The 13,175-nt window shown below is 58.1% G+C and overlaps 1 protein-coding gene across 2 annotated transcripts in view; it reads right to left on the bottom strand.

Annotated features, from left to right (window-relative positions):
- Positions 1-2,452: 2,452 nt before the first annotated feature.
- The window catches only part of SOGA1 (suppressor of glucose, autophagy associated 1), a 30,123-nt gene continuing 19,400 nt past the window's right edge, over positions 2,453-13,175 (bottom strand). For both annotated transcript variants that reach the window (XM_027721531.2, XM_027721530.2), the window contains exons 10-16: positions 12,906-13,073; positions 11,649-11,900; positions 11,481-11,552; positions 11,023-11,093; positions 9,335-10,784; positions 9,098-9,239; positions 2,453-8,067 (exon numbers count right to left, since the gene is read on the bottom strand). In XM_027721531.2, the coding sequence (XP_027577332.1) occupies positions 8,039-8,067; positions 9,098-9,239; positions 9,335-10,784; positions 11,023-11,093; positions 11,481-11,552; positions 11,649-11,900; positions 12,906-13,073 (2,184 nt within the window). In that variant the 3' untranslated portion in view covers positions 2,453-8,038. The remainder of the gene's footprint in view (positions 8,068-9,097; positions 9,240-9,334; positions 10,785-11,022; positions 11,094-11,480; positions 11,553-11,648; positions 11,901-12,905; positions 13,074-13,175) is intronic.

Raw genomic sequence — 13,175 nt, 5'->3', positions numbered from 1 at the left:
TCCTTGCCAAAATCTGGGTGTGCAGGAGGCAACAGAGCAGGAAGGATGCAACCCAGGAAGGCACAGAGGTGTGAGAGCAACACCAAGGTCAGTGTGATGGCTGAGGCTCCTGTCCTTGCGTGGAGGAGAAGGACAGCAAACCACCTGCTCTCCTACTGCCTGCCCACTCATCCCAGACCATCTCCTGAACAGGACAGCCTGGACCAGGGTCTGGCTATGCAGTTTCAGCATCTTGGTGATGGTAATCAGAGAAAGCATCTTTTTAGCATGGACCTTATCCTTGGTGAACATGTCACAGCACATAAACGAGCTTATGCCTTGCATGGACGTGCCACAGGCAGTGGGAGGCTTTATCAGAATATCCTGCAGTGGGAAAGTTTTCTTTAACCATAGGCAAAGGCAGAGAATTGAGCAGAACAAAAGAGCAAAGGATCTGGAAGGAATCACAAGCGACGCGAGCAAAAGCTCCTGGGACCTGCAGAGCAAGGGCGAGATGGAGTGGGAGGCACAGATGGAGTGGGAGGGTGTGATCAGGCTGTGGATCTTCCTTCTGGGGTTTTCTGGGCTAATTTTCAGCACCTGGCCAGGCTGGGCAGCCCTTCATTTATGCTGAATGAATCAGCACAGGGTTAAGCACTGTGTTGCACTGTCTCCCCACTGATGACACTCCTCCTCAGTCGGCTGGCTGCAGAGGAAATTTAATCAGCACCGTGATAACAGCCCTTCAGTCCTGCTGGGAGTTATCAGCTCCTTTGTTTGTAAATGTAACTGCTCAGTACCATAGGCTTGGCTCTGGGTTCCAGCACACACAGGCTCCACAGCCCTTGGGCTCAAGCTGCCTCCCTCCCTCCAGCCTCCTGCTCCAGCATTGGGGATATTGGGGTATTAATCAGGATGTTAAAACGACCCAGGTTGTGCTGAACACAAGCATCAAGCCTGAGCTGTTTCCTTTCTACCTCTGCTTTTTCCTGGGAGAGAGAGAGACCTCTGAATTTCAGGCTGCTTAAGATTCAAAGAGTAGCTGATAAATATCAGAGCCTGGTAATTTAGCCCTCTGCAGAGTACAGACAATATATTCATAATCATTTTATATGGAGATGAGCTAGTAACGCAATCAGGCTTATAAATCAAACCCAGGAGACATGTTAGTGCTGTTTGCCTGAGCTTCTTGAGCGATCTATCCACAAGAAAATGTCTGTCTGTCTCTTCGATGGGGCTAATTAACTTATAAAGATGCTCTCTCCTCTCACAGTGGCTCATTTGTTTACTTGGGCTCTGCCAGCTGCTGCTATTTTCATTCCGAAGAGGGGGCCAGGTCGGTAAGAGATTTGATGGAGGAAGAGAAACTGGGCTCGGGAGAGGTGATGCCTTCAGCAGCAGCACGTAGAGGAGGTTGGGTTTAATAACCAGCTTCCCCCTGTGAGCTGTCCCCAGGCGTCAGAGTGTCTCTGCACACCCAGAAATGTGGCTGCCTCCCTTTGTCCCCGGTTTATTGAGCAGTATGGGGATAGCTGGAGCTCTGGGGAGCTCAGTGACTGTGGCCCATGGAGCAGCCATGTCCTGTCTAGGTGGCACAGGCCCGTGGGTGGGCAGGTGGCAGTGGCTGTGCCCTCAGATGATGAGTTGCCAACCATGCAGAGCCCCCTGCCAGTGATGTGGGGTCTGAGGTGGCACCACTGTGGGGGCTGTGGTGGCAGCGGTGCAGGGTCTGAGCTGCCAGCAGTGTCAGCTGCAGTGCCAGGGATGCAGGATCCAGGCATGAATTCCCTGCAGCCCGGTCTCATGGGTCTCAGCCCAGCCATTGGCACTGGGCACATGTGTCCCCACACTGTCCCCTGGCACCACCTGCTTCTGCCCTGCCCAGAGCCTGGAGCAGGCTGAAGCTGAGCTGTATCAGATGGTTCTCCAGCACCCAACAGCAAGAAAGCCATCACCTACCTGCACAGGGATGCCTGAAGCTGTTGCCCAGCCCCACACCCGCCACCCCACTCGGACATGAAGGGCCGGGATGGGAACATGTGGACACAGGAGCACGTCCCACGTTCCAGACAGCCTGGGAGGCAGCAGGACTGCACCAGTGCTTGGGGGGACTGTGAGGGACAGGGACAGCACCCAACAAAGAGGGTCTGCTCTGCTCTTGCTTTGCTTCCTTCTCGCCTGGCCATGTCCTGCCCCACACCATGCAAGGGTGTCTGTGTGCTGGGAGCAGGATGGGACCTGCTTCGAGTGAGCAGGATTTGGGGTGGTGCAAGGATGCAAGGTGCAAGGATCTGCAAGGATCCCAGCCAGGCAGAGCTGGGAGCACAGGGACACGTCTGGAGCAGGGCCAGCACAGAGCTGAGGTCAGTGCTGACACCAGAGGGTGGTGTGGTCTCATGCAGGAAAGCCACCACTGGGGACACGTCCCTGCTCTGACACATTTGTAAGGAGATGATTTGGAGACAAGCTCACCTTTATTTTTTTCATAGAGATTTTTAATGTTTATTTTTTAACAGACTCGGTTTAAATTTTTTGTTTTCTACAATAATTCAATGTAAAAATCCCAGTACAATATACAACGGTTTGAACATTTGGAGTAAGAAATCCAGCTTGGGCAGACACGTAAGTTCAGCTAGTTCCTAACACAGGTAGCAAATTCCCTCCCCCAGATTTCCCAGCGAAGAAGGCATTTGGGCAGGAATGTCACCCCCACCCCATCAAGACACTGGCTGCCCTGCCCCTGCCTGTATTGCAGTGGGACAGTCCCTCAGACACATCCCCTTGGAAAGGGCAGGGTGCCCTCCATGGAATGGCTGAGAGCCTCCAACATTGGAAGGCAAAGTCTGCAGAGAAGCGAGGCTCTGTTGTTGGTTGGCCCTTGTGCGTGAGTGACATGGGATGCTCTGAAGAGGCCCTGCGTGCAGGTCCCTCAGGGTATGGGGCTCCTTGGGATGGAGAGGAGACCTGTCCTTCCCTTGGCAGCAGTGCCAGCAGCCCTGTGCCCTAGAGCAGCCATAAGGCCATTGGAAGGGGATGGCCATGGCCCTGCATGGACCAGCCCGAGGGAAGGAAACCAAAGATGATGCAAGGATCCCTGGCTCTAGGGTCTGAGGGAACATGTCAGGGATAGCTCACTGGCCTGGGAGCTGGCAGTCTTTTAGGAAGCCACTTTGGCCTGGCCCATGGTGCTCAAGCAGCCTTGGGATAGTTCTACTTGAACAGCCTGGAATGGTTCTGCTCAAATGACAGGGGGTGGTCCTGTTTGGGCAACATGGGAAGGTTCTGCTCCACCACGCTGGATGAGCCTGCTCAAGCAGCCTGGATAGGTCCTGCTCAAGCAGCACAGGGTGCTGCTGCTCAAGCAGTGTGGGATGGTCCTGCTCAATGAGAATGATGGTTCTGCTGGAGCAGCATTAGGGTGGTCCTGCTAGAACAGCATGGAATGGTCCTGCTGGGGTATTCCTGCTCAAGCAAGGTGGGGTGGTCCTGCTCAAGCAGGCTGGTGATCCTGCTCAAGATGCACAAGGTGGCTAACTTGAGCAGTGTGGGATGGTGCAGCTCAGGCAGCATGGGATGGTCCTCTTTTAGTATTGGAATGGTCCTGCTAGAGCACCATGGGATGGTCCTGCTTGAGCAGTGTGTGGTGGTTCTGCTTGAGCACCATGGAGCCACTGCAAGTAGCAGGGATAGTTCCTCATGTCCTGCAGCATCCCAAGCGATGCATTCAAAGCCATGTCTTGTCCCTGTTGGAAATACTTCACTGCTTGGGGAAGTCTCCCAAAGACGTGCGTGCACGAAGGGATCCCAGGGGAATCTGGTCGAGCTCCATGTTCCAAAATAGTTATTGCTAATGCTAAATCAGGGCAGTGGTGACTTTATCTAGCTGAGTAACTGAAACCTTCCAACGGCAGAGACCCTCCCCTTTCTCCAGTGACCAGTTCCAGCTTCACTAGCCCTAGGGAGAAGTGTTTCCTGATGTCAGGAAGGGCCCTTCCTGCTTGCATCAGGGGTGGCTGAGCTGGTGGTGGCCTTCCCGGGTCAGGAAGGAATGGGATACAAGGCAGGGGAAGGAGGAAGGGAAGCAGAAAATTGCAGCTGCAGTCAGATGTGCTGGGAGTAAAAGAGTGCAGGGAGGATGGAGGAGAGGACAAATGGGAGAAGCCAGGCTGGGAGAAAATTGGAGGTAAGGATGGAGTGGGAGATGAAGGAGAACGAAAGGACAGTGAGAGAGGACACTGTGAGCTAAGGAAGGAATAGGGAGGGGGTGGAGGGGAAATCTGTGAGGTAGGCAGGACACTTAGGGGATAAGGAGGGATGGGAAGATAGGGGGAGGTGGAGGAGCATGAGGAGAAATGGAGACTGTGGAGGCAAATGACAAGGAATGGTGAGATAGCCAAAGTATGAAAGGGACAGGCCAAGAGGTGAAACAGCAGGAAAAAGGACATTGGGAGGTGGAGGGTCACAGGAAGGAGAGACTCAGAGAGATTGAGGTGGAGGAATAAGAAGTATGAGATGGAGGATGAGGGAGAAGGTATGGGAGATGGTAGAAAGGACAATGAAGAGGAAAAGAGAGGCTGGGGAGGATGAAGAGGCTGGACATATGGCAGGTGGTGGAGGAAAAGAAGGGAGAGGAGATGGAGAACAGAAAGGATGAGGAGACTGGGATATGGATGAAAATGACAGGAGTGATGAAGAGACATCTAAGGGATAGAAGAAGATAAAGACTGGAGGGCAATGGAGTAGGATGGATGAGGAGATGGTGGAAAATAGCACATGGGGGGATTGGAAATGTGAGGGTGGAGGAGGAGAAGGCAAATTTGGGTGACGCAGTTGAGGGGATGGGGAAATGGTGGGGGGTGAGGGTGGATTTTGGGATGGGGAAGTGGAGGAAGTTGAATGAGGAGATAGGAAGAGATAGAAGAGAATGAAGAAAGGTGTGGAGAAGATGAAGAGTGGAAGAAGTTGAACATGGGGTGGAGGTGGGAGCTAATGGAGGATAAGCAGGGACAAGATGATGGTAAGATGTAGAGGACTGATGGTGGGAGCTGAAGAAGAGATGGTGAGATGTTGACATGAATATGGAAAGCTGGAGGCAAAGCAGGATGAGGATGGATAGCACAGGGTGGAGGTGAAGAAGGAAGAGAAGACATGAGGAGATGGTGGAGGTGAATGAGGATAACAAGGAATGGGGTGTGGTGAATGAAGGAAGGGCAGGAGAGAGGGATGGGATGCAAATGTGACAGGAAGACTGGAAGGTGGATATGGAGGGCAATGGAGGAGCACAGGAAGCAGGGGTCGGAGATGGTGGGTGGTGGAGAAGAACAAGGAGGGAGAAGATGTAGTGTAGGATGCAGGGAGAGTGGGAGGGGACATGGTGGGTAATGGAAGAGCATAGCATGGCAGGGAGGGATGGGACACAGCTGATAGCACACTGGAACGTGTGGAAGGAGAGGTGGGATGTGGAGGGATAGGAGGTCACAGGTGACTGGAGCACAAGAAGGGATAGGACATGATGGAGGATGCAGGAGAACAGGAAGGAGGGACAGGACATGGTGGCTGATGGAGGAGCACAGAAAGGAAAGATGGGACCTGGTGGGTGATGGATGAGGGTGGCAGGGTGGGATGGGACACACTGGGTGACAGCACAGGAAGGAGGGATGGGTGGACAATGGAGGAGCAGCAGAAGGACGGGTAGGACATAAAAGGAGGCACACAGGAGAAGGGATGGGATGTGGTAGGTGATGGAGCACAGGAAGGAGGAATGGGGTGGAGGGTGATGGAGGATGACAGGAAGGAGGGCTGGGCTGAGTTAGGTGGGTGATGAAAGAGTGGAATAAAGAGGGATGGGACATAAGGGATCAAAGAGCAGGGATGAAAGGGCGGGGACAAAAGGGATAGGACATGAAAGATGATGGAGGAGCAAAAGAAAGAGAGGTGGGTCACGGTGGGTGTTGAAGGACCTCAGGGAGGGACAGTTTAATGGAGTGAGCCTTGGAGGAGGCTGGGACCTGCAGGTGATCAGAGAATCACAAAATCATGAAGGTTGGAAAAGACCTCTGAGCTCATGGAGTCCAACCGAGGGGCACAAGGACAAGAAGCCACAGGCAGTGATGGGAAAGGGGCTGTGGGGGGTGTGTGCAGGCTGGGGTGAGCTGGGCAGGCTGGGACGGGACATGAGAAACAGCAGCACCACACAAACAATGCAAAGCTGAGAGGAGCCTGGTGTGGGGTGACAGCACTGGCAGTGAGGCCATGGAGGACCCACCCACAGGTGGGTAACAAGAAGCCCTGGTGCTGTGGCACAGGTGGGGTCAGCACATGGGGACGGTGTCAGGGAGAGAGGGGTGGGTGAGGAGAGGCTGAGACACCGTGTGTGGGCTGGGCATCAGGCAGGATGGTGGGGACAGAGGGACAGGATGCATCACCCCACATCTCCCTCTGCAGCATGGTTCCCCCCCACCCCAGCACGGGAAGGCAGCACCAAGGGTGTGGGTGAGGGGTTGCAGGACCTTTATTCATCACACAACAAGCAGGCATGATACAGGGGTGCAGGACAGGGTGGGCAGGGAGCCTGTCATCGGAGCACAAGGTGCCCTTCATGCGACCTTGGCATGGGCTGGTGAGAGGAGGCAGGAGGACAGGGCAGGGGCAAGCGTGGCTTTGCCCAAAACACCTTGGGCTTCACCCCAGGTTGGGCACTGGCATATGGGGAGGACAGGGCAGAGTCCATGCAGGGGCTGGGGTAGAATCAGCCACCTCCACACCTCAAATTTTCCCGACAAATCCCTTGCCAGCCTCGGCTCAGCCTCCCTGGGAAATGCCCAGCACTGCTATTTACAGAGTAAGACAGAACTGACCAATATTACAAATAATTAAAAGGCAGTTGTAAAAATGAGAAACCACATTCCAAAAGTAGAGGAGTCTTTAAAAAAAAAAAAAAAAACAAAAAACCAAAACCAAAACCAAACAAAACCAAACCCCCGATTTATCAATGAAAATGCTAAAAACCACCCCGAAAGGATCTATGTACAGCAGGAGATTGCCCGTGGCAGTGCTGTGGGACAGAGACCCGACTGCTCCCTGGCAAGGCAGGGACAGCGCCCGGCCCCGGCTGCTGGTGAGGGTGGGTGGCACCTGCCCTGTGCGTCCCCCACCCGCGTGACGAGGGTCCCTGTGGGGCCAGGAGCAAAAGGCCATCGGTGCTGGGCCTGAGGAGCCCTGGCTGATGCTGGTTTGTGTCTGGAGACACAGGCAGTGAGTGGCCGTCGCGGAGGTGCTGACGGAGGCTGCGACGTGGCAGTGATGCAGCCCTGCTGCTGCTGCGGGCAGAGAGCGGCTGGGCTGGACGGGAGAGGGCAGCAGCCTCGGCAGCACGAGCAGTTTGTAAGTGGAACTGCAGGATGACAATGTGCAGAGGCCCTGGGAGCAGTGTAAACACCCCCAGAGCAATGCACAGAGCCCTTGGAGCAGCGTACAGAGGTCCTGGGGCAGTCTACAAAGCCCTTGGACCAGCGTACACGGCCCCAGAGTAACACACAGAGCCCTTGGAGCAGTGTATGGAGCCCCACAAGCAGTGTACAGAGCTCCAGAGCAATGTAGAGCCCTTGAAGCAGCACACAGAGCCCCTGGAGCAGGGTACACAGCCCCTTGGAACAGTGCATGGAGCCCTTGGAGCAGTGTACACAGCCCTAGAGAAATGCACAGAGCCCCAGGATCCACAGGCACCTGCAGGCAGCTCCATCTGGGTGAATCCCTGCCTGGCCCCTGGCAGGCAGCTTGAAAATAGGTCAGGCAGCTGCCTCAGAAATCTCTGCTCTCTCCTGGAGCTGCACAGAAGCACCAACGCTGCTCTGTGTGGGGCTGGGTCACAGCCCCCCAGCCCCAGGAGCTCTGCACTGCCGTGGGGGCTGTGGCTGCTGCCCCCTCCCTCCTCGGGTAAGGCTTTTTCTGGTGGTGACAGAAGGATGTGCAGCGCAGACCACGGGCCACGCTGCAGCCTCCCAACCCACAATCTCTTAATCCAATTGGTACCTCTCCAATGTAGCTCATTTCGGTATTTTTAAAATGCACTTGGTTTTACATTGCAGGCTGTCCGGAGTTGGCCAGAGCCAGAAGTGGAGGGGAAAAAAACAAACAAACAAACAACAAAACAAGAAAAGAGAAAAAAAAAAAAAAAGAGAAATATGTATATTCAGCACTTGGAGGAGAAATAACTGCAAGTGGCCCCAAGCAAGGAGGTGGGTGCAAGGCAGGGGCACCACGTCCCCCTCGGGCGCAGGGGACGTGCACACACACGCACACACACAGAGGCACACACTGCCTCTCCCCACGCTATGCACCCAGCGACCCCATCCCTGCAGCTGGAGGAGCCCCGGGGACCACCAGGACCTTTCCCAGCAGCAAAGGGCCTCAGCAGCACCCCCAGAGCAGAAGGATGGCCAGGGAGGGCCCCCCCAGCCAGCGCAGCCCGGGTGACCGCAGGGAGCCTCCCTCCCTCCTCCTTCCTGCCCGGGGAAGCACGTGCGGCTGATGCAACCGCCCGCAATCGGGGCCGGCGGGATGAGCTGGAGCCCGGGCAGGGCGGGCAGCGCTGGCAGCACCAGAGCCAGCACCGCAGTCGGGGCTGGCAGGATGAGCTGGAGCCCGGGCAGGGCGGGCAGCACCGGAGCCAACACCCTCCGTCCGCAGGGCCACCGCACCTCCAGCCAGTGCTTCCACACTGGGAACGCTTCCCCCCAGCCCTCCCTGTCCACACGAGCAGCCTCCCCCGGCTGCTCTCCCCTTCTCAGGGCCCGGCGAGCCCTCGGCATGGCGGGGTCTCAGCTGACATTCCCGGGGCGGTGGGCACCGGTGCGGACCCCCCAGTGCCGGCAGCGGGAGGTGAAGTGACCACCCTGGCCGGGATGTCCCCACGCCCCCCAGGGCTACCGGCAGCCTCCGGCCCCACATCTGCTTCGTAAGCGTCCCCGCCGGGGGCGAGGGGACGTTTAGGAGACAGATGCGCCCGCGCCGCCTCCGAGAGGGGCCCCCGCGGGCGTCAGCGCGGGCGCTCTTCTGGCAGGACTCTGGATAGCAGGCACTGGATAGCTGCGTCCCCCGGCCCCCCGTCCTCACTCACTCGAGGCCCCCGGCTTCTCCTCCGCCCTGGGGGGGTCCGCGGGGTGCAGTTTGCACTTGGAGGGGGAGTGGCGGACGGCGGAGCGGGACGGCCGGGCGAAGCAGGAGGTGAGGGACTGGGAGCTGCAGTCACACGCCGTGTCCTGCAAAAATAGACAGGGCACAGCGGGGTTAGAGGGGCCGGGCACCCCGACCCCCGCCACGGCGGGACACCCCGGGGGGCACCGTGCCTCGTTACCTCGCTGGCTAAGGCCGAGATGAGGTCGGGGTCCCGCAGGGCTGTGTCCTTACTGCCCTGCCCGGGGGACGAGGGCTTGGGGTCCTCGCAGCTGCTCTGCTTGAGGACCTTCTTGTTCAGGACGCGGGAGATGTTTTCAGCTGGGTGGTGGGTGACGGCGCTGGGGTGCTCGGCTCTCTTGCTGCCCTCCTCCCCAGCGACCTCCTTCTTCTCCTGGGGGGTGGTGGGGCTCTGTGCCCGCCCGCAGACATTCCTGAAGAACTCCTGCACGAGGCCATACTTGGGTGCTTCAGGCTTGGCCCGGCTGCTCTCAGGACAGCCCGGCTTCCAGATGGACTCGGTGCTGCCCGCGTGCTCCACCACGCTGAACAAGCTGGACAAGCCGTCGTTGATGTTGCTGAGGACGGGGCTGTCGCGGGTGGTGGTGGAGCGGGCCCAGGCGGAGCCGTTCTGCTTGCCCTGGTGCAAGTTCCACAGGCTCCTGTCCTTGGAGGCGTCCAGCTTGGAGGAAGACCTCCTCTGGAGCTTCGGAGAGCCGTATTTTGGGGAGCAGCACGGCCGCTCGATCCTGGAGTGGACCTTATCCAGGGAGGAGGAGATCTGCTTGCTGCGCACGGACACGAGGGAGGAGCTGCGCGGGGACCAGCTCTTGCCGTGCACGCCGGCGCCGCGCGGGAGGTCGGTCTGGAGGCCGACGCTCACCGTCTGGATGGTCTGTGTCCCCACGTGGGCCAGCCCCACCGTCTGGCTGGAGGTGCTTTTCACCTTCCTCTCGAGGGAGCTGGAGCGGATGGCCTGCCGCACGCAGTTGGTGATCTCCTTCATGTCGTCGCTCATGTTGCCCGAGATCTCCAGGTCGTGCAGCGCCGGCGGGAAGCGCGGCACCGGCGGCACCGCGCCCTCCACCGCGCCGCCGTCCAGCAGCTCCCGCTGCTGCTTGGAGAAGTTGCACAGCCACTGGCTGTAGGTGCCCTCGGTGCTGGCCGACTCCTCCGGCTCCTTTGGCTTGGCCATGGTGAACAAGAACCCGGGTTCGATCATGATCTTGCCCTCCTTGTTGTGCACCAGAGGCGCCTCCAGCCGCCGCACCACCGGCGGGCTGTAGTAGATGCGGATCCCGGTCTTGTCGGGCGCCGTGTAGCTCCTCTGTATTTGTTTGTGGGCTGGGTCGTGCCCGGAGAGGCTGCTTGCCCGAGAGTAGTCCCAGGAGGACACGCCCAGCTTCTCCTTGGCCAGGCTGTCGGGGGCGGGTTGTTCAATATTCACATATGTACAGTTGGAGGGAGGAACACTGGCACTGTCCCGGATCCCATTGGGCAGCAGCTGGGTGGCTGAGGATGCTTTTTTGCCCCGGGCATGGTCACCCAGCCCTGGCACGGTCTTTCCAGGGAGGTAGGGAGAACAGTCGAGCAAGCTTTCGAACTCTGACATGGAGGAAACCGACTTGGTCCTGTGGGGAGAGGATTGGGATCAAAAGGGGACAGGGCAGCAGGCTGGGGGACAGTTGAAGGCACGCTGCTCCCACCACAATGGGACCTTCTTGGGCACCCAGTCCTACTCCTCATGGGGAGCCCTTGGCCTCCAGGACTACCCTGGACCATGGCTGCATCTCTCCCTGATTGTCAGGGATGTCAAGCCTAGGGGCCTTCTCCGTGCCCTGGAGACCATGCAGGCACCAGCACACTCACCTTTTGAGGTTGGTTCCCTTGGCTTCTGTTTCAGAGATTGTCTCCTTGTCTGTGATTTTCTCATTGAGAGCCTAGGAGGGCACAGGAGAAAGCTCCGGGGTCAGCCAGCACAGGACCAAAGCACAGAGACGGGCTGGAGCATGGGCTGCATCCTGCTCCCCTCCAGCACCACCAGCTTCCCACACACTCCCAGGCCCAGCATCCCATTCCCAGGGTTGCATGGGGCTCACTGCATCCACACCTATTTTAAATCAGCTTTTTATAACCCCATGGAAGCTCTTGGGGTTCAGCTATGCCCTCCACCCTCTCATTCTTCCCAATTCCTGATGCTCCCATTTGCAGCATCATTTGCTGTTTAAGAGGGTGTTAACTGTGGTAAACACAACCTCCCAACTAACCCTTAGCATAGACCTGAGCCCAACGAGCACCCTGAGAGTCCTCCACCTTCTCTTACCCACCTCTTTCCAATTGCTGCCGTGCTTCTCCATTTCCGAGTGCTTCAATGCCCACGGGTTGGATCCTTTCTGCAACTGGAGAATGTGACAGTTATTCAACAGCTGCAATATGTGCCCCTCTGGGCAAATGGCAGAGGCTGGAGGACACATTCAGGATGGGGGACATCATACCTGGTTGAGTTTGTTCTGCAGGTCCTTTGCTTGCTGCTCTGCCTGCTGCTGCTCCTCCTTGAAGCGAGCCAGCAGCTCCACCTTCTCCTGGTTCCAGTTCTTCTCACTGATCTGCAGCTGCTTGGTGAGGTCCATGACGGCGCTGTAGGACTCTGCCAAGAGATGCTGGTGCTCCTCACGCTCCCTCTTCAGTGCCACCTTCCAGTCCGGCAGCGCTCGCTCTGCGATCCCTTTGCCTGCCTTTGACTCCAGCTGCAGGGACACATTGGTGGCTGTGGGGGACCCGTGGCTCCAGAGTAGTGCTGGACACTTCCAGCAGAGGGGCAAGGCTGCGGGCATCCCGCTTCCCAGTGCTGGTCCCATGCTGCCAGCTCGGTCAGCAAGCGTGTCCCCAAGGCTGTGTGCACCATGGCCAGCCCTGGCTTGCAGCCACCTTGTGCCAGCTGGCCTGGCAGATGGTCACCCAGTGGGACACAGGCTGAACGTCCTGCCTGCCTGGCTGTGCTCTGCCCACACTCCTCCATGGGGGACCTGGCTCCTGGAGAGGGGCAGCATCGCCTGTAGGGCTGGCAGAGCAGACCCTGAGGATGCTGCTGCCACTGGGGTGCTGCCACCACGGCAGCTCTGCTCTCTTTGAGGGGCAGTGGGGACTTGGGGACCACCGCTGAGCTCTGCCTGGAGAAATCCTGCCTGGAAAGCACTGGCACCTGCTCTAGGGAGCAGAGCTGACGTACAGCTGTGGGCTGCTGCCAACACAGTGTGATGGAGCAGAAACCCCTCATCACTGGGAGGGCAGGGCTGGGGGACCAATGGGACTGACTGCAGGCAGAAGCCCAGGCTGCCCTCCCTCCACCTCCTGCCCCCACCACAGCCATGCATTCCTTTTGCAGCATCCACAGGGATGCAGAGCCCCCACCTGCACTGTAACTCGGGAGAGGAGAGGAGGGCTGTGATGCCACCCTCAGATGCCTGTCCTGGGCAGGGATGCTGAGCCCCTGTCCCATCCCACCCCCCCATACAAACCCAGCAGAGGAATAAAGAGCATCCTCTGCTGCTCCACAGTCAGATTTCCATGCCAGCCTCGTTGCTATAGAAACTCGCCTGCCTGAGCGGCTGCTAATTAAGATTCCCACAGTGCCACCCTGCTCCCAGCCCTGCCCAACGGCCAGTGCTTGGCACGGGGCACAGGCAGCCCCCCAGCCCCCAACCAGGCAAGGAGGGGGCTCTGCCAGCCCGCGGGGTGCCCAGGGCTCCCACCTGGGCAATGTGGCACTTGAGCTCGGCGCGCTCCATCTCCCAGGCAGCCTTGGCCTTGGTGAACTGCTGCTGCAGCTCGCTGGCCCCGCGCCGCTCCTCCCGCAGCTCCGTGCACAGCTCCTTCAGGGTCACCTTCATGTCGGCCAGAGTCTTGATGCACTCGTTGGGCTGCCAAGGGAGCAGGGGTGAGCACAGGGAGCTGGGACCCAGAGGGTACCCAAGGGGGTGGGACTCCATGGAAGCTGCCCTCTCTGTATTCCAGCCCTGCTC

This window comes from Pipra filicauda, unplaced genomic scaffold, assembly GCF_003945595.2.
Source record: "Pipra filicauda isolate LSUMZ 115617 unplaced genomic scaffold, ASM394559v2 scaffold424_size589613_pilon, whole genome shotgun sequence".
Taxonomy (NCBI): Eukaryota; Metazoa; Chordata; class Aves; order Passeriformes; family Pipridae; genus Pipra; species Pipra filicauda.
This window is presented reverse-complemented; position numbering and strand designations above follow the sequence as displayed.